The sequence below is a fragment of the Pithys albifrons genome, chromosome 8 (assembly GCF_047495875.1).
Source record: "Pithys albifrons albifrons isolate INPA30051 chromosome 8, PitAlb_v1, whole genome shotgun sequence".
Classification (NCBI taxonomy): Eukaryota; Metazoa; Chordata; class Aves; order Passeriformes; family Thamnophilidae; genus Pithys; species Pithys albifrons.
The window spans coordinates 25474465-25492907 of record NC_092465.1 but is presented as its reverse complement, the minus strand read 5'-3'; the positions used below and the strand labels follow the sequence as shown (position 1 = coordinate 25492907).

General features: G+C 37.5%; 1 protein-coding gene across 4 annotated transcripts in view; it reads left to right on the top strand.

Annotated features, from left to right (window-relative positions):
* The window catches only part of PDE1A (phosphodiesterase 1A), a 183917-nt gene that overhangs the window by 57932 nt on the left and 107542 nt on the right, over nt 1-18443 (top strand). The window contains exon 1 of one of the 4 annotated variants that reach the window (XM_071562125.1): nt 5528-6134. The exons of the other annotated variants lie outside the window; for them this stretch is intronic. Coding sequence (XP_071418226.1) covers nt 6082-6134 — 53 coding nt within the window. The 5' untranslated portion in view covers nt 5528-6081. Of the gene's footprint in view, nt 1-5527; nt 6135-18443 lie in introns of those variants that run through there. 4 annotated transcript variants of the gene reach the window in all.

The window sequence follows — 18443 nt, the reverse complement described above, 5'->3', positions numbered from 1 at the left end:
CAGAAGTGAAGGACTGGGAAGCTTCATAAGCCAAGTTTCTGTGTTCCAGTCTGAGCAGGAAAGTCTTAGCAGGGAAATTAATCTCCTGCATGATGGTAGTGACGTAAGTATCTGCTCAGTTTGTGTGTGCATGTAAACAGGGAAAGTAAGGGAAAATAAAACAATTTTATAAATATTCTTACTTAGGAGAAATAAAAAGAAAACCCAGAATTAAAGGCCTGCACAACTGTTTTCACAGAGCTTTTCCACATGTACTACAATAGATCCAGTGACATTTGCCTACTTTTCTATCTGCATTCTGAATGAGTCACAATTCTCTTCACAATTCTTTTCAAACTTGGAGAAGTCAGTCAGTTAAATTTTAGTGGTTTTTGCTGATGCCAATGTGAAGAAACAAGTTGAGACTCTCCTATGCTGCTCAGAGTGCAGTAAATTTAATGTAAATCTGGCGTAGCAGTTGGGTAAAAAAGCATTCAGCCTAATCCTAAACAGTATCTGTATGAAGAATGTGGGTAACTATAATTTAGCTTTAAACCATGACACAAACACAGTCCCAGTAGGTAGCATTATACATTAAGCATGACACGATTGTGATTAAAACTACTCTTTGTATAGCAGGCAGTCATAGCTTCTCCTCTAGCATTTAACCTGTTTCTGGGGACATCAGACACCTGGGGAATTGCTTGATACAGACGGATTTGGATATTCTCCATGGAGATTGGAAGGATAAGCTGACTTCTCCCTCTCCTTAAAATGCAAAGGCTATGGAAGATGTTCTGTCTGGTGGAGAGCCTTGGAGGGGCCTGTTGCTGAAGTGACTGTGATGATATAGATAGACTTCACATAATTCCCTCCTGTTTCTTATGTATCAAGTTTGAATCCTTACACTGTATACAGCCTTTACGGAGTAAATTTAATTCAGCAATCTTATAAATACCTCAATAAAGCTCTTGTTAGGAGTTGCACAATATACATTGACTTTCTACTGTAAAAAGTTTCCTCTTCATGCTTTAGTTAGTTATTGAATTACATTGTAAATTTCCCAAACAGTGAACGGGTACAAGGTATTCTACTGAAAAGTATAGTAGCAATCTTGTCATAAGTCCTGCTTTTGATTTTTGTATTTGAAACCTGTAAGAAGAGGAGCATGTAGAAGTATGCAGTCTTTTTTTTATCTACTTCATTAGTGCAGAAAATAAATGGGTATATGAAACTTAACTCTCCACTTGCTCTCATATTGCTCTTGGACAATAGCTGAGAGCCTCTTGCTTTCTTATGGAAACAAGACAGGGATTATTGTACTTAATGGATGAAAGCTTTAAGAGTCACACTTTGTTGCCAGAATTAGGGACCAAAGTTCAAAATTTGGATGAAGTGGCAAATAGGTGAAAGATTCAAAAGGCTTAATTATACAGTTGATTGTCAAATGGTTTCATGCACACAAAAATCCCAGACTAAACAGCAGATTCATTTAGAAGCTGATAATAGCAGTTGGCCACCAAAGAATTTGAGAACAATGAGATTGGATGCTGTATTTAGAGATTATTTACTCTATTTTCTCCTCCAAGGCAAGGCTAATGATTTCTGAAACATGTTTGTATAGCCATTTGAAAATCTACCCAGTTTATTTATTGTGATTACAAGAACAGATTCCCTCAGCAATTAATGTGCTTATTACTTTCCAAGTATTAATTTCACCATTGAATCTTTATTACCGGAGCTTGCAGCCCTATGAGCTATTTTGCAGTTTGTTATTTCTTGACCACAGGGGTAAGAAAAGTAGTCCATAAATTAAACAGCTATATTTATAATCTGGAATATTTTTAATCAAGTTTGTTTATTCTTTTCTTTAGGCTACATTATGTGACTTTCTGCCTTTACTCATATGAGATGTTGTCTAGATTTCTGTTTCATCAAGGTGTAGCCCTGTATGTGTCTGCTGATTCATATTGCCTCAAAGCAAGAAACAGAGCTCCAGGTGAGCTGTAAGAATCGGAGAATGAGAGGGTGCTCTTCTGAGCAGTGCTTTTTTTTATATCTGCCAGGGTCATGCTTGATTTTCATAAGACTAGTAGTTTGTTTAGTGTAGGATTCATTGTTGCTTCTCATGCATTTTCTGAATAAATACTGCCTAGCCAATGGCCCCTTGTCCAGCAGATTATTCCCATTTGTATGTAGAGCTTGGTATTTTTTACATCCTTTTTTTTCCCGGAACATTTCTGCAGTTTGTTGAGGACTTTCAGAAAAGCTTAGTAGCTTAATATTGTTCTGAAATAAGAATATCATCTATCTCCATCCATACCATTGAAGAGACATTGAATAGTGCTGGCCTTGAGACAGCAAGCTGCTTAGATAAATGATCTTTGTACTTCGACAGAAGTATTACTCTTCCAATACAGTTTACAGTTTACAATTTATTTTTCTCACTGATATTCCAGCATTTTAATAAGGTAGTTTCTTTTTCCCATATGTGGTTGATCATGTGGTTGTCTTGATCCTCCCACCTATCTATCTTTCTACAGAGGCAGAACTCTTAACCCTGACCAGCAATGCCAACACATAACTTCATATACAGTAGATATTTTACCTTGAAAGCAGAGAGTATCAACTGTCTGACACACACAGATTACTGCCTTTTAAATTTACCTCTTAATTGCTCACACCTTTGAAATTAAAGTAGGAAAAATAATTACATTTCTAGACTTCTGGCAAAGAGCTGCAGCTCAATAAGAAAAACATGGCATTAAAACAAGCAGAATAAAATGTTTTGGGTTCTACCTCATATGAAGTCTTTTGTTTTAAGATGTAGTATTAAATATCGAATTACGTAACTATTGCTATAGGTACTGACATTTGGGAAAATCAGGTTCTGTACGTGGTGAAGTATTACAAGCTTTTGGTTCCAGAGGTCTTCATTCACACTAATTTATGCATGAGAGATGAAGTAAAATACCTTGCATTGCATAGAAAGAGCAGTGGTCATTGGCGGCAATGGGCAACCAGTAACAACAATTGGATGTTTTCTGCTTGAGTTTCATCCAGTGTTGGCAAATTAAATAAGGTATCTTTACAGCATAATTTAAATAGATTTTTACCATTATAATTAATCCTAAAAGGATTAGTCTGAAGCAAGAAATACCATGAAGCTTATCTATAGAGGACTTTTTAACATTACTGTAATGCTTTCAAGCAAAAGACTTCCTCATTATAATTACAATGCACCTCTTCAGTGTGTTCTGGGCGTGAGGTGCAGGTATAGCCTGCAACTGACTAATATTACTCTAATTTGCTCTAATACTGCATTCTGCAAAAAGTTACATGCTGGTGGATTTTATACATGTGATTTTTTCACTGAACAGTGCAGGAATAATCCCAGTGGTACTCAGGCTTCAGGCCTGAGTCTACTTGATCTTTCTGTAATGCCCTCTGTTGAAGGGTTTGTGTGAATACTTGTTTAACATGTAGACTTGATTTCTGAATATTATAAAGAAGAAGTCAATGGGCAGTTGCTGTGTTGAATGGCAAAAATAGTAAAAAACAGCTCTTAGGAAGATGAAAACCAATGAATTTCAAGTGAAGTTCTGAAGTTCTCTTACCATATCCTATTAATATTTTATTTCCCTGTCCTTTTTTTTCTTCCTAAACAGCTCAAAAATTCCTTGTGGTCAAAGTAATTGCACTGCAGAAATTTCAGCTCCCCCAAATAGTACTTTTTACAGTGCCTTGCTTGAATGGAAGTCCCAAGAAGAGCAATGTGCACTTGCATAGACCCAGAAAAATTTACTTTTAAGATGTGTACTAGTTTCAGGACTGATAAAACTGTTAGATAAAAGGTTGAGGAGTTCAGTGGAAACACATATTTGATATAGTTGTCCCTGAGAATGTGGAGATTTTTTCTCTCTTGTAACTTTCCATATTTTTACCCTAAACTACAGATAATCCCTCTGAATAACAGAAGTATGGCAATAAATGCCTATAATGTGAAACGGAAAGGAAAAGGGATGTTTCTTTGTGATTTTTCAGCTTTGTGTATTATCAGTGAGAAAGCACACTTCAAAAAGCAGCAAATTATTTTGAAAAGCTGAAACACAGAGCAAGAAAACTACATGAAGGAAAACTGAAATCTTGTCAGGCAAGAACTGGTAAGATCAGGCCTTTAAAAATAGGTTCCTTCAAGATCTTGGATAAAACTATTTGTATTCTGATAAATGTAATTGTTTTCCTGATGAAGATGTACTTTTCTCTACTTCTCAAAGGAATAGAAATGAGTATTTGGGGAATATGAAACTGAAGTGACACAAAATAGCTGGTGATAATGGTCTGATAATTATTGCTTTAGATAGTTACTCCATGGCTGTCTCAAGGAAAGTTTCATATAGTGTGGGGATCACTTGTGGCATCCCTTCAGACTAACCAAACTGGACACCATCACTTTGTTGTATAAGCAATATATATTAGCTCTAGGAAGAGATTTTACTTGTTTCAATAGAATCCACTAAACTGCTATGTTTTTCTTAGTGAAAATACATATTAAGGGAATATTTTTGTCTCTGTTTGTTATATAGCATTATTTTGTGAAAATATTAACTTAATAATAATTTGTGCATAATATATTGGAAACTTTCATGGTCGTATACAGCCTAAGACACATCTCAGTGTTCCTTATGTTTCCTTTTGTGTGCCCTTACATTGTCCCTCAAACTTACTTTGATAATGCCAATGTTCTGCACTTAACTGTGTAAATCTACTCCTCCACCCTCCAACTACTACTAGTGCAATTGGAGAGGAATGCCAACCATCCTGATCCTACTTGTCCTAAATCAGGAATTCCTCTTCACAGATGCAGTGCTTTGCAAGAATTAAGTCATAAAGGAGCTCCAGGACTGGGATGTAGGGAGGAAACTCTGCAGGACCTTTCTTCTCTCAGCAGGAAGGGGGCACATGGTTCCAGAGCATGCAGCTGCACACATGGTGATGGCTTGCTGCTGGTTTGCTGCTCCTCTGGCTGAGTTCCATGTTTCCCGTGAAGGCCTGTGCCAGTACAGTTTGTTATGGGCTCTGACGTGCCCAGGAAACTGTGTCTCACCTGAGCCGCTCCTGCCTGCAGCTCACGCAGAGCCATGGTCAGCCGCTTCTGCTTTATGGCTTTGTTTACAGCCTGTGTTCGCTGCGGTTGAATTCTTCCTGATTTATGTCAGCGTGATGTCAGAGCAAGCTTCTCAGTTTGGATCTCTGTGGAAATCTTATCTTGCAAACAGTAACCGTTTGCTACTGTCACCATCTGAACTTGGTCATTTTTGTTTTCCTCGCTGGTGTAGGACTGGTTTGTTTCATGTAGTTGTGGTTCTACAAGCTGCAAACACATATTCTGCTTCAGCCAATTCTAGGTTATTAGGTTATGTATGCTAAAAATTATGAGCAGTGCTTTAATTTGCATAGTTATATCCACACATCATCCAGAGAGAATAAAAGCCAGATTGTAAAAGAATTACAATCTCTTGAAGTGGAGCCAGCCTCACAGCCCAGATCCATCCGTCTTCATTAATTTGTATACAGTTGTTTTACCAGAACCAATTTTCTGAAGGTACTCGCATGGGAATGCTGAAACAGCTGCACAACTTTTATTTTGAAGAAAAAAAAGTTGAGCCTCGGAACACTGTGTTTTAGAAAGAGAGAGAGAGAGAGAGAGAGTGACTCTGCATTTAAGACTTTGACTAGTATGTGTAAGAAGTGCTGTCATGGCTGGAATAATCTAACATATTTTCACCTGGGTAGCACTTGGCAAAGCTCCCCCTTTTTCTTGCACAACTGAAAGGGATCCAGTACAGTTCTGTGCTTCGATCAACTTGACTCCAGCTTTGCTCAGCCTGCCTGAGTTGGTAGTGCACGGCTGTGCCTGGCTCCTGTGGCCTCTATGGCCCTTTTCTGCTCCACTGTCAGCAAGAGGGAGGGAAGCTTCCCCCAGCACCAAAATACCATCCTGTGTGCTCTCTGCAGCAGAGTAGCTAAGAACAAGTTTCCCAATTACTCCTTGGATTCTTTGGAGTTATTTGCTGGAAGAAGTCTTTTCCCCCACTTTAAATGGATGATTGTGTTACAATCAAGAAAAAGCATCTCCAAAGACCGATCTTTAGGTAAGTGATGCTATTGTTACTTTGAACTGAAAATGTTATTAACTTTACTCCCTAAGTTCTCTTTGTTAACTTTAAGTTTGTATACAAACACACAAAAACTTGTTGAAGAGAAAGGGTTTAATATTGCATAGCCTGGTAACATATTAGGTGATTTTGGTCCTCAGAATATGTCTTTTTTTCACTTGTACTGAGATTTTGTAGAAGTTATTTTTCTTCTCCTCTTTGTCATCTGCATTCTCTGAAGTTCTGTGTGTGATTGTCTTCATTATGAAAGAGAAGCAGAGTAGCTTTTGAAAACTTTTTTTTTGGTGAGTTCTGTTTTCTTACAGCTCTGAAGTCCCTCAGTGCATTCTGGAATTATAAAATTTTAAAAGTGAAATATGGTTCTTGGTTGCTTTAGCTGATTGTGTCTGGATGGTGGAGTTTAAATACTTGAAATGATACACCTCTCATAAAGTAGCTTGCTTGCTGGGATGTGCAGACAAGTGCTTGAAGTATAACTAATCTGTAAGACACTTCTGACAGAAGGGTAGAAGTTAAAGAGTTGTAAGTTGGAATTTTAGTGAGGTGGTTCTTCACAGCATCTTACGTATATTAATTTGATCTATGAAACATCTTTCTGATTATTTTATATTTTAAAGTCAACTGTAAAATTTCTTTACAGATCAGGATTAGATCTAATTTACTCATGACTTCTACCACGAGAGACTCCTTTCTTTCCTTTGTCAAGCCCTAACTTCAGACCAAGTGACACTGAGTGGGAAATAATGTTTCTCAAACTACTATGAAGAAGGATGCAGTGGCTGTAAGATTAAATAATCCTGCAATAGTTCACACTTTTGTTTATGGCTGGTGACATCCTTAACAAACCCCCAACTCTTACTGGATGAGATTAGTAGGATATTGTAACCACAGTGTCAATATGACAAATAAGTATAAGATTATAGATGGTCCCAAAGCAAATTGTTATTTAGTGGATCACAACTACTGATGTCATATACTATGGGAGTGCAGTAACAGTTGGTATTGCAGCTCCAGAGCAGATTAAGTCAGGTAGTCAAGCCAGGATTATGTCCTACTAATATTACATGTGGAGAAATCTTTCAGTGGTGTTACAGTTACAGTGCAGAAAGAGGATCTGGACATTAAAAGGTTCCTATGGAAGTGAAATGACTTAACTGTTACCTTAAATTTAAATGTTCTGTGTGTCTTTGCTATGCAATTTATGTAGTAAATTAAATTAAACATTTTGCACTTTAATAAAGAGAAGCTTAAAAGTTCTTTCACAGAAAGCCTATGACAGAAAATTAAGACATTTGATATCTTCTTCAAGTGAGACCTTTGTTTTAAAGTTAATAATTTAATTGAATATATTTCTATATAAACATCAATAACTATTTTCAGGGATCTGTGATAAATATTCCATAAGCTATAATTAAAAAATTACAAGTTTCAAATTCACATTCTTCCAAGTCTATTGAGGTTGTTAGAATTGTGGGTGAATAAATGCACATTTCCTGACAAGGTTGGTAATCTGCAATAGAAATCCGCTGTAGCTGGTGTAGCACTGGATACTTTGCAAGAGCTTTCTTAACGGATGTTTCCCTAAATTGTCCTGTGGGAGTGAACTTAACTCAATGAAATACAAGAAGTTTCAACATTTCTTACCAAAATCCATTCCTGCAAATCAGTTCTAAATACGGAACAGCCACTAAATACTGTCGGCATGCTTAATACAGAGCAAGAAAACCCCTAATATGGAAAGCCCCCAAAGAGTCCATGGCTCTGCAGTGACTCTTCTGGCAAAAGATCTCTGTAATACTACAGTAAATGCTTAAGAAACATTTCCAAGGTCGAGACCAGCATAATATTTTAGGCTGCTCAAACAGAAAGACAATCTCTGTATGTCATGAAGATTGTATCATGTACAGTAAATACAGATGCTATCCTAGTGTATTAAAGAGCTGGATTTTTTTTAATGTGTGCTTATTTTCCTTATGACTTTGTAAATTATTTCTCTAGTGAAAAAGTGTTCTTATGCTGGAATGGTGCAGACTTAGCCTCAGTCCTGTTATTCCTGTGATTTTCTGTCCGTGTAGGTGAAATGATTTTACTGGGCACAAATCTTAGGTCACGGTAACTGAAGTGGCAGTCTAGTCAGTTTTACTGGTTGAAAATTAAAAAGAAAATATAAAATTACCTCAGTTTTTTAATGTAGTTATATTTACCCATGCTTTTGACTGCAGCCAACACTAATTATAGTTATTCTTAAAACACATATCTTTCTGGGGAGCTGGGTTAGAATTTAGTAAGTACCTATGAGTATCTTTGTACTTAGCAAAGTTATGTTTACAGTGGATCTGTACTTTTAATTGTCTTGCCTTATCAGTAATGTAAAAATTAGGCCAAGTATCCATTCTAAATAATTTTTTCAATATCTATGTAAGAGTAGGATAGATACTGTGTTTCAAAGTGGGAACTAAGTGTAGCTTTTGATACTTGCTATCCAATAGTCCTTGAAAATAACTGAAAAATTAATTAAAAATATAACTGTGTAAAAAAAATAAAAGGTGAGGCTTCTGAAGCACATTGAACTGATTACTAAAGCGCATCAATTTGGATGAAATTTTTTAATTGCATCAGAAACAACTTAGAGATTCACTGGCCATGTTGAAGCCAACATAAATTACTGAGGACATTCCACATTTTTATTAAGAACAGCATCCCGAGCATATTTGCTATGACTGGAGACGGTGAAAATAATTAAAACAGTAAACAAATCAGCTTTCTCAAAGCAGGGGGAGCTTCATAGCTCCTACATTTAAAATTGAACTGAATAAAGCCATATTAAATACTCTTTAGGGAACAAATTGTTCTCTGCCAACTGCTTAGATTAGATGACATAATAGGTGTTTTAGTTCTCAAATTTCTATGAATTCTGTTAACATAGGAATCTACACAGTTGCTAATCAAAGCTCATACTGAAATTTTGAGCGGTTTATATTTGAATTGCACACTGCAACTATGGTGCACATACATTCTGTTTAATTATTGCTAGTGATAGCTTAATTGTAAATTAATGCAGTGTATCAATTTAATGAATGACAATTTATTCCTGTGGTGTAGGAGGAAGGTGGGCAGGAAGGAGAAGATGCCATTGTCCGTAGCTTCTTGCTTCAAGAAAAGGCTGGAATGTAAAAACACAAAGCCACAAGAAGACCCTGAAATCATAGTCTGTTTCTTGATTGCCCCTTGCCCTAATGGCAAAGTTTGCTGCAACTCCTGCAAAGCTACACGTCATTCACAGCCATGGCCATCCTGTTAGGGAGGCTGCTAAAGGTATTTGCTGCCTTGGTGCTTCCTTCTACCTCTTCCTGGGTGGCTTTAGTGGCTACACTGATGGGTAAATGCCCCAAAATATTACATAGTTGTGCTGATTTAAAGCATTTTTTCTTTAATGGCTGTATCTTGGAAGAGCTGAGTTATAAAACTCCAATGAGAATGAGATTGGTGTGAAAAAGTAATAATGAAAAAAATGGGGCTTTGGCAGGAGGGCTGAGAGGACAGGAGCATCTGCTCCTAGCCTGAGAAGAAGCTATGAAAAAAGAATTTGATTGAAGCAATAAGGGAAGACATTTTTGAGAAGTATCCAGAGTGTTATAAAGGATGTGAATAGTTTTTAGAAAATCAGGTTAATAAATTACATTGGTTTTGACAGCTATGACACTTTTAGAAGATAGGGGAAAGGAAGGTAAAAGGTAAAGCAATACATAAAAAAATAGACAACAGGTGGTATTTTGTTAATCAAGAAGGCAGGAGAGACAGTAGGGGGAAAGTATGGAGAATCCAGTTTTCAGACAGATGATGCATATTTATTCAGTAAGTAGTTGAAAGGAGACAGAACCAAGCATGTTAGAAATGCAAAATAAAAAGAACAAGTGTCTTACCATTGCTTTTGTAGCTTAAAACTGGTCAGCTATGTTTGAACAGCCTTCCAAATGTTAGTATTCAACACCTTAATCATACTAGAAGGTGAATAAGTACATTTTAGAAATTTCAGCAAGGACAACCTGATTGAAATGAAATGAATTGGTACCACATTATAGCACAGCGTGGTCTATAACATAGGCAGGTTTGCCATCACCAGATTGAGTTTGGAAACAAGAAGAATGTTTGTAGCCATGCCAGTAGTGGCATTCTCCCCCAGTGATGGGGAAAATCCTTATTGGTTGTAAGAATAGACATGTAAAAAAGATGATTTGTTCTGGGGATTTCAATAGCTGAAAACAAAAGCTTTTGATGGACAAGAATGATTGCTTTTTTAAAAATAGATTTTAGTCTGCTAAATTTCCTGACTTAAGGCAGTTTGTTAATGAGGGCATGCTTGTTTATTTAGGTAAAATGCATTTTATTTTCTAAGGGAACAGACCATATGAAAACCAATATTGCCTATGGATCTTAAGCCTTTTCTAACAACTTTCTCTTTACTTTATTCCCTCTTAATCAAGAACTTACTTAACACACACTTATTTAACACTAACTTTGATCAAAGACTTCTGAAAAGGAGTGGTTGAAGTGAGAATTGATGGGCATTCAGAGGTTAACAACGTCATCCATAAGGATTACTTTTAGTTTAATTTCATAGGAAATAAAAGTGTCATTTGCACAGTTTGGAAGGACAATCTCAGGAAAGTCAGGTTATGCCTCAACCAGGAGCACAAGGAGGGAATTTTTCAGACAGGCAGAAGAGCAGCAGCAGCTCAGACATAGCAAGTTGCTCTTCAGAGGAGTGAAGAAGGAGAGTGTAACTTCTCCCAATACCCCTGAAGAGGCAGGAGTGCGGAGCAGGAACCATAGAGATGCTACCTGGCTTTGTGCTAGTGCTGCTTCAAAAGCAGACAATTTGGGCATCCTAAAGAACAAAAAGGACAATAGCAAAGAAATTGAATTCTGTTGAGATTTGAGGCTGAATGAATTTTTTCCCTGGTGAGGAAAATTCTTTCCTCCTACTTTTCTCTGAAAAATCAAGAATGAAAGTACAGTTTATTCTGGGGTGGAGTTAACTTATTCTGGAGGCAGAATGAAGAAGTAAAAAGGAGAAAGAAAACAGGGTATGTCAGGAAGAGATGATATTTAAAAGATTTTTTCCCCCCCTGCCACAGACTGTGTGTTTCAGTAACTTCTGTGTTAAAAGTATTTTGGCTTGCCCTTAAGGACCTACTGAATAATGTAATTAAAAATTGTTTTTCAAATCAGGGGAAACCAGAAAAAAACAGTCCAAACCAATATTTGGTTTATTACTGGATGGAGGACTCTTGACTTCTGAAATGTTTAATTTTCCACTAAGCAAGCTTACACTTGCAAGCATTCTTTTTAATTCTTCAAAATTTCTCCTTTTATATACTTTAAAAGGCAGATAATGGAAAAAAATGATAGAAGTTGTCTACCCACCTAAGAATGATAATTGTATGATTTACTTTTTAAATTAATTTGAAGGTGAAAACAAGAATTGGCAAGGCATTGAAAAGAATTTATATTTTAAATATTTCTAACTTTTTGACATGACTGTGCTGCCTGTGAGGCAATAATGACAAAATCATGAAGAAACTTAGAAAAACCAAAATGCGGACAGAGAAAAGGTTTACATAAAACTTTGAAATTTATACCCAAGTATTTTCTGAGTTGTCCACTCAAGAATGATTTTAAAGTTGTTTTAAAAATATGTATTTGGATCACCTTTATAGACAACTGCATAGGCTGCATTGGCATAAACCTGTGGTGATTTTATGAGCTCAGCTACTGGTGTGCAAAAATAGATTTATTGGTATGTTCTCTGACAAGAACTTAGCTGGCCATTGCAACACTATGTTTAAAATGATAGCACTTTTTTGGCAATCTGTTCATTCAGAGAGCAGGAACCTGAAATTCAGCAGGGGAGAGAGAAAGAATGCAAAGGACTTCATGAATAATTAAGGATCATCTGGAAATAATTACTTGACTAATTCAAGCAGTTCAGTTATGTTAGCCTCAATTAACATCTTAACTAGTATATATGAATTTGTACTTAGATATTAATAAAATTCTGGCTTTTCATTTATATCCTGTGATCTCAGTGTCAAGTTAGCCTGTCCAGTGTAAAACTAACCAGACAAATACAGGTTTTTCTTCTTGTATCAAGCATAACTCACTTTCAGCTTCCCTATGTGTCTCTGCAAGTCATTATGTTGTGTTGTGGAGACTTAAGAAAATGTTTATTTTCAGCAAGACATGTGCATGGAAATGCAGAAAACAAAATATTTTTCATTTCTTCATCTTTAAGCTTTGAAATTATGACTATAATACCAGGAGACATAAGTCAGCAATGTTGGATAATTACTAAAAGAGTAAGCAAAGAAACTGAAAATCATGGAAATATGATTTATTCATCAAATATTTGTAAAAATTAAATCCATGGTAAATTACCATAAGAAGTTCATTCTGAGCATGGTCGTTTATAAATCATTGTATAAAAAAGCATGACCTCAATTTATTGATCGTGAAGATTATGCTTTACTATAATAAGAGTAAATCCAAAATTGTTACTCGTTTTTGTACTATGTTACCATTTAGTAGGCTCAGCCCAGCCTGAGACCCTTTTATGCTAAATGGGGTACTGATAGAGACTGTCAGTGCACTTTGGTAATTGATTCATAAAAAGGAAAAAAAATATCAGTAATGTCATCAGAAGGTGGAGATAGCTCAGGGGTCTGGCTGTGGATGGATGTTCAGTGGGTTAAGGAGAAGGAAAGCAAGGGATGTAATTGATGCTGAAGGTGAAGATCAGTCCATAGTTACAAAATGAGGAGGAGTCAAGCCTTGCTGGCATTAACTGACGTTGATCAGTGCATATGGTAGTGGGAAGGGAAAAGACCTGGGTTTTGGGAAGGCTGAAGGAATAGCTGGTGATTTTGAGTTGGAAAGGACAACGAAAAGGGGACTAGTCAGAAGATGGGGCATGGTGTAAGCAAGTTAGGGTAAGTTTACATTGTAAATTAAGTCAGAAAAGTCTCATTCCCTTACCTTCACAAACTTTGCCATGGTTTCTCCAATGCTGTGTGTGCTCATTGGTGCCTCAGGAGCCCCTGAGGTGCCCCACGAGCTGCACCAATGACTGCACGGTAACTTCTGCAAGTGTCAAACCAGGTTTGGAGTGTTGCTGTTCCCACTCCAAGGTCTCTCCCTGCTGCCTCAAATTTCTGTACTTCATCTATACCTTTTTTCAAGTCAGAAGTCTCTTCACAATTCATAGTGTTTAATATGGCTGATGGTTGTTTTCCTCTTCAATGTGAACAGTTTGTGAAAGCAATCTTTTAGAGAGATTTGTGTATCCCATCCTTGTGCCATTCACACTCAGGCTTCTATTTTAACAGCTGCTCTACATGTGAGTGACTTCAGTGGCAGAGGAACACTGAGAAGCTGGATAGGAGTTTTTGGAATTGAGAAAGGGATGATGATGAGAAACTATATAGAAATAATGTGAAGAAAAAAAAAGAGAGAATAAAGCAAAATAAAGAAATTAAAGCAAAATTAAAAGAGGAAGAGAATGAGTAACAGAATATAATGAGTAATGTGGAAATGTAAAGATAAGCAGGTGGTGAGCTGACAGAAATTAATGAGAATATGGTCATTTGCAGTTTTACATGCCTACTCATCCCTTAATACATTAAAACATAAATTGTGGTAATTATTCTATGCTATCTGTAGGTAAACCACTGATAGTGACACTGGTGAAATATATTAAATATTTAATGTTGGCCTGATTGTCTGTTTGGGACACTGCTGGTGTGCTGTTTTGTACTATTCCCAAGCAAACTTTTCCAAGGTTAATGATGAATTCATGAGACACTACAAGATCAGTACTTGAGTCATTTTCCAATTGGCAGGAGTGAGCTTTGTCATATTTCTCATTTTCAGAAGTGCCTCACTATTTCAGGTACTTTAAGGAATCTGAAAACTCCACTCATGAAGCAGATTCTGAAAGGGTTGAGTTTTTTTCAGTTTACAAAAATTAGGTAAAGCAATTTCCTGATCACCAGAAATGTTGATATAGAGCTTTCATCCAGAACTTCCTCTAGTATTTGAAATGTTGCCCAACACAGAGAAATTGTCTGGTTCTGAAATTAAATGGCACCTAGGGACATGGTTTAGTGGGACCTGGCAGTGTCAGGTTTACAGTTAGACTCAATGATCTTAAAGGTCTGTTCCAACCTAAATGATTCTTTGATTCTGTTCTTGTCTACTGCCATTCTGCTTGGTGGAGCTGAAGGTTTTCAGTCCATGTTCAGACCTTAGCATGTTGCTCTTGCCTTGTCATGGTGATTGTTACAGACTTTATGGGTAAATGTTTGTACTTTTTCAGAGAATTAGTTTGATTTCCTTCCTAGTGGCATCAACTGAGAAGCCATTTGTGCTGAGCTGATCTTTCTTAAATTATTAATCCCCTAACTTTAGAAAATCTAGCTTTCACCACCAGAATAACAGGTCCTGTTAACATCTCATATGTAAACTAATCACGTTTTCTTGTGGCTTTGGATAGATACAGACTAGAACTTTTGTTTTACGTGAAACATGTAACATGCATCCGTGTAAAACTAATGTATTGTGCTAACCTTCTCTGTTAATAATGGGCAATTACAAGGAGTTGTTTAAACATTGTTGTGAACGAAATGAATAGCTTCCTTAATGCTGGAGAAAGGATTTCAGCACTATAACATGTTTCATAAAAATAAAAATTAAATTAGTAACTAAATAACCAGGATGTTTTTTCTAATAATTAACAGTATTTTGCTGTTTCGAACAGAAACAAATTACAAAAACATTTATAGATTTTAAACAGTTTTCAGCAAGACTGATCTAGCCAGAATGATTGCCCCTTCAGGGCCTAAATTAAAATGTACTCTTCTGTTACCAGGTCTCCCTTTTTACATTCCATTCTCTTGGAATGTGAAAAACAGCTTTAATGATTCTATTACCTGATGTAAAACCAGACGACGTAAAGTTTTTCTTAGGAATCCTGAAGTCTGTCTTGGCACAGGTTGAACTCCACTCTGCTGCTGCTTCCACATCCTGACTCAGCTCCTCTGCATGTTCTCTCATATCCGTGCACTACAGTGAGATATGCTGTAGAAATATGCCCTGTTTGAAAAGTTTGTTTCCTCAGTGTATGGAGGAGTAGTTTCCCATCAACTTCTTAATAAGAACTTTTTCAATGTGTACCTTCTGCCATTCAGGCATCTCTTTGCCTAAGAAAACTAATCCAGTTCTTCAATAATCTGCCCTGGGGACAGGGCAGCCCTGGATGTGTGTGCAGACTGGGGGATGAGAGGTCAGAGAGCAGCACCATGGAAAGGGATCTGGGAGTCCTGGTCGATGGCAAGTTGAACATGAGTCAGCAGTGCCCTGGCAGCCAGGAGGGATCACCATGTCCTGGGGGGCATCAGGCAGAGCATCACCAGCTGGGTGAGCGAAGGGATTCTCCTGCTCTGCTCAGCACTGGGGCAGCCTCAACTGGCATATTGTGTGCATTTTGGCCACCACAATATAGGAAAGATATTGAGCCATTAGAGAGTGTCCAAAGGAGGGCAATGAAGATGGTGAAAGGCCTTGATGGGAAGCATGTGAGGAGTGGCTGAGGGCACTTGGTCTGCTCAGCCTGGAGGAGAGGAGACTGAGGGGAGACCTCATTGCAGTTACAACTTCTTTGTGAGAGGAAGGGCAGGGACAGGAACTGATCTCTTCTCTGTGGTGATAGAACCCAAGGGAATGGCCTGAAATTGTGTCAGGGAAGGTTTATCTTAGGTGCTATGAGAAGGTTCTTCGCTCAGAGGGTGGTTGGGCACTGCAACAGGCTCCCCAGGGCAGTGGTCTCATCACCAAGCCTGAGAGAGTTCAAGAAGCACTTGGGCAATGCTTTCAGGCACGTGGTTTGAATTTTGAAGTTGTCCTCTGCAGTCAAGAGTTGGACTCAAGCACTCTTCTGGATCTCTTCTAACTCAGGATATTCTATGAGTCTGTGATTCTATTCTATGAATTTTGTCCTCCAGGTGATGTTTCTTAAATTTCTGGGGTTTATTATTGTTTTTCTTTTCAGTCTGTGGTATATCCACAGCTTTCCTCAAACTGTTATACTTCCAAATGGGTGGATTGTTCCATCAGCAGATTATTTAGGGCTTAGTTATTGGTAAAATGTCTTATTGTATAAACAACTCTCTCCTAAATCACCTTGCCAAGAGTTGCATTTTTGTGATATCATCCATCCTTAGCAATGTTATAATTTTCAGTAGAGTTTCCACATTGTTTTCTGCATTGCTGCTGCTTCATCAATTGTCTCAGTCTTCTTGCTGTAACATTTTTCAATTGTTTATGTGAAATGTCATATTGTCTAGTGAGGTGCATTACTCCAAATTAAATATTTACCGAACCTCCCAGGTACTTGCAACTTTATCCATTCTGGTGAGTTCTGCAATCTCTTACCACGGAGCTTTATTTCTTTATCCAAGAGAATATGTTAGCTGGTGTCTTATGGTACACAGCTTGAAATGTACTCCTTCTCTAGGTAGTTAAACATTGCTAATTATTTATTCAACTAGACATATTGTCATCTTAGGTAATTCTGTCGAAGTTGTATTTTTTTTCTTTCTTTCTTTCTGTGAGTGGCTCATTAGAACAGCAGGAAAGCCTTTATTAAAGTCAATAAAAACATAAGCACTTCCTCCTTACATATTAGACCACTTAGTCCAACAAAGAAGAAAATAAAAGCATTTTGACATGACTTGCTTTGGGCAAATTAATTTTGTCTGTATTTGATTACTTTTTAAACATGTATGCTCTTATAAATGAATTTATTAATGATGAGATTTGTTTTTTCAGTGAATCTCAGGTAAATGGCCAGATATATTTCCCAAGTTGTTCTTTACCTCCACAAAGATAGGTACCATGTGCCTTTCTTCAGTCCTCTAATACACCCTCCCTATTAGTTTATGAAGCTCTAATGACTGAGAGCACGATTAAACTAATTTCTTAAGCATGTAACAATGAATTTCATTCATGTTTTATTCATTTTATGCCTCAGACTTTCTCATTTAGTTCTCATTCATGCTGTATTTCTTCTGCTCCTTTCTTTTTCCTTCCTTTTCCTGTAACTGTAACCACTAAAGATTTCAACATTTTAAGCAGAATTTGTTCGTACTTTATCATATTTTTATTATTGTGCATAAAACTGAAATAATGGTTCATCATCCCTCTCCTTCTGCAAATATCTCTATTTCTTGAAGCAACTAGTTATCTCCAAGTCCTTCCTATATCCTTTATGTGCTCTGCTTTATTTTTTCACCTCCCCCCTCAGAGCTCTTGTCTCATTATCTTTCTGTGCTTTTGGCATTTTCTGTACTTCCCCATCTTGGTAATATTCTGTTAATTTGCTTCATTATTTGGTCTCTGTGGTAGTCATTTAATAAAGCTACTTCTTCCCAAAGGCTCTACATATTTCCAGTCTTTTTTGCCTGACACCATTTGTCTGTATATTTATTTATGTCTTTTGGGACTTTAGTAGGACTTAGAATGCTTGCTGTGCTGCTGATTGCTTCGTGGCTCAGAGGATTGTGTGTGGCAGTGCCATCAGTGACCAAGGGGGAACAGCACCAAGCAAGAATTGATCACGTCCCAGGCAGGAGAATGCTTTTTGACAGATAGTGATCTTGCACTGAGGACTCCCAGCAGAGCAGTGAGGTGATAGAAGATCTGGGATCTTGGTGGATAGTGAGCTTGCAGCAAAGCCAGAACACTGTCTGGCACGGGAGTAGACAGTGGCTGCTCTTATGTGGCTGCTGATTTAACTGCAGTCTTCACTAGTTAGCTCATTTCCTCAATCCATGCTTTACATTCATCTTGATGAAATTTCACATTCACAGGAGAGCCCCCCTGCTGCTCTCCTGAACTATGGAGGGACTTCCTTGGCAGACATTTCCCAGACTGAGTGGTACTTCTGCTCAGCTTTCTTTGGCAGGACTACAGTCTGGTTATCAACATCAGGGTGGATGTCCCCAGGGATCTTTTTATGGGCCAAGACTTAGCAGGTGCTGAAGAGGAGATAGGGCTGTTGACCTCATTTTGCTTTCCACTCACTGTGATTTGTCTCTGTAGCATCTGAAATAGCAATGGAAAGATATGCCTCTGTGATTATCCTCAACAGACCTGCAGACTGTAGCAGGGCCTAACCATGCCATAGAACACACACTGCAGACTGGTGTGTTTGAAAGCTCTGCGACGCGG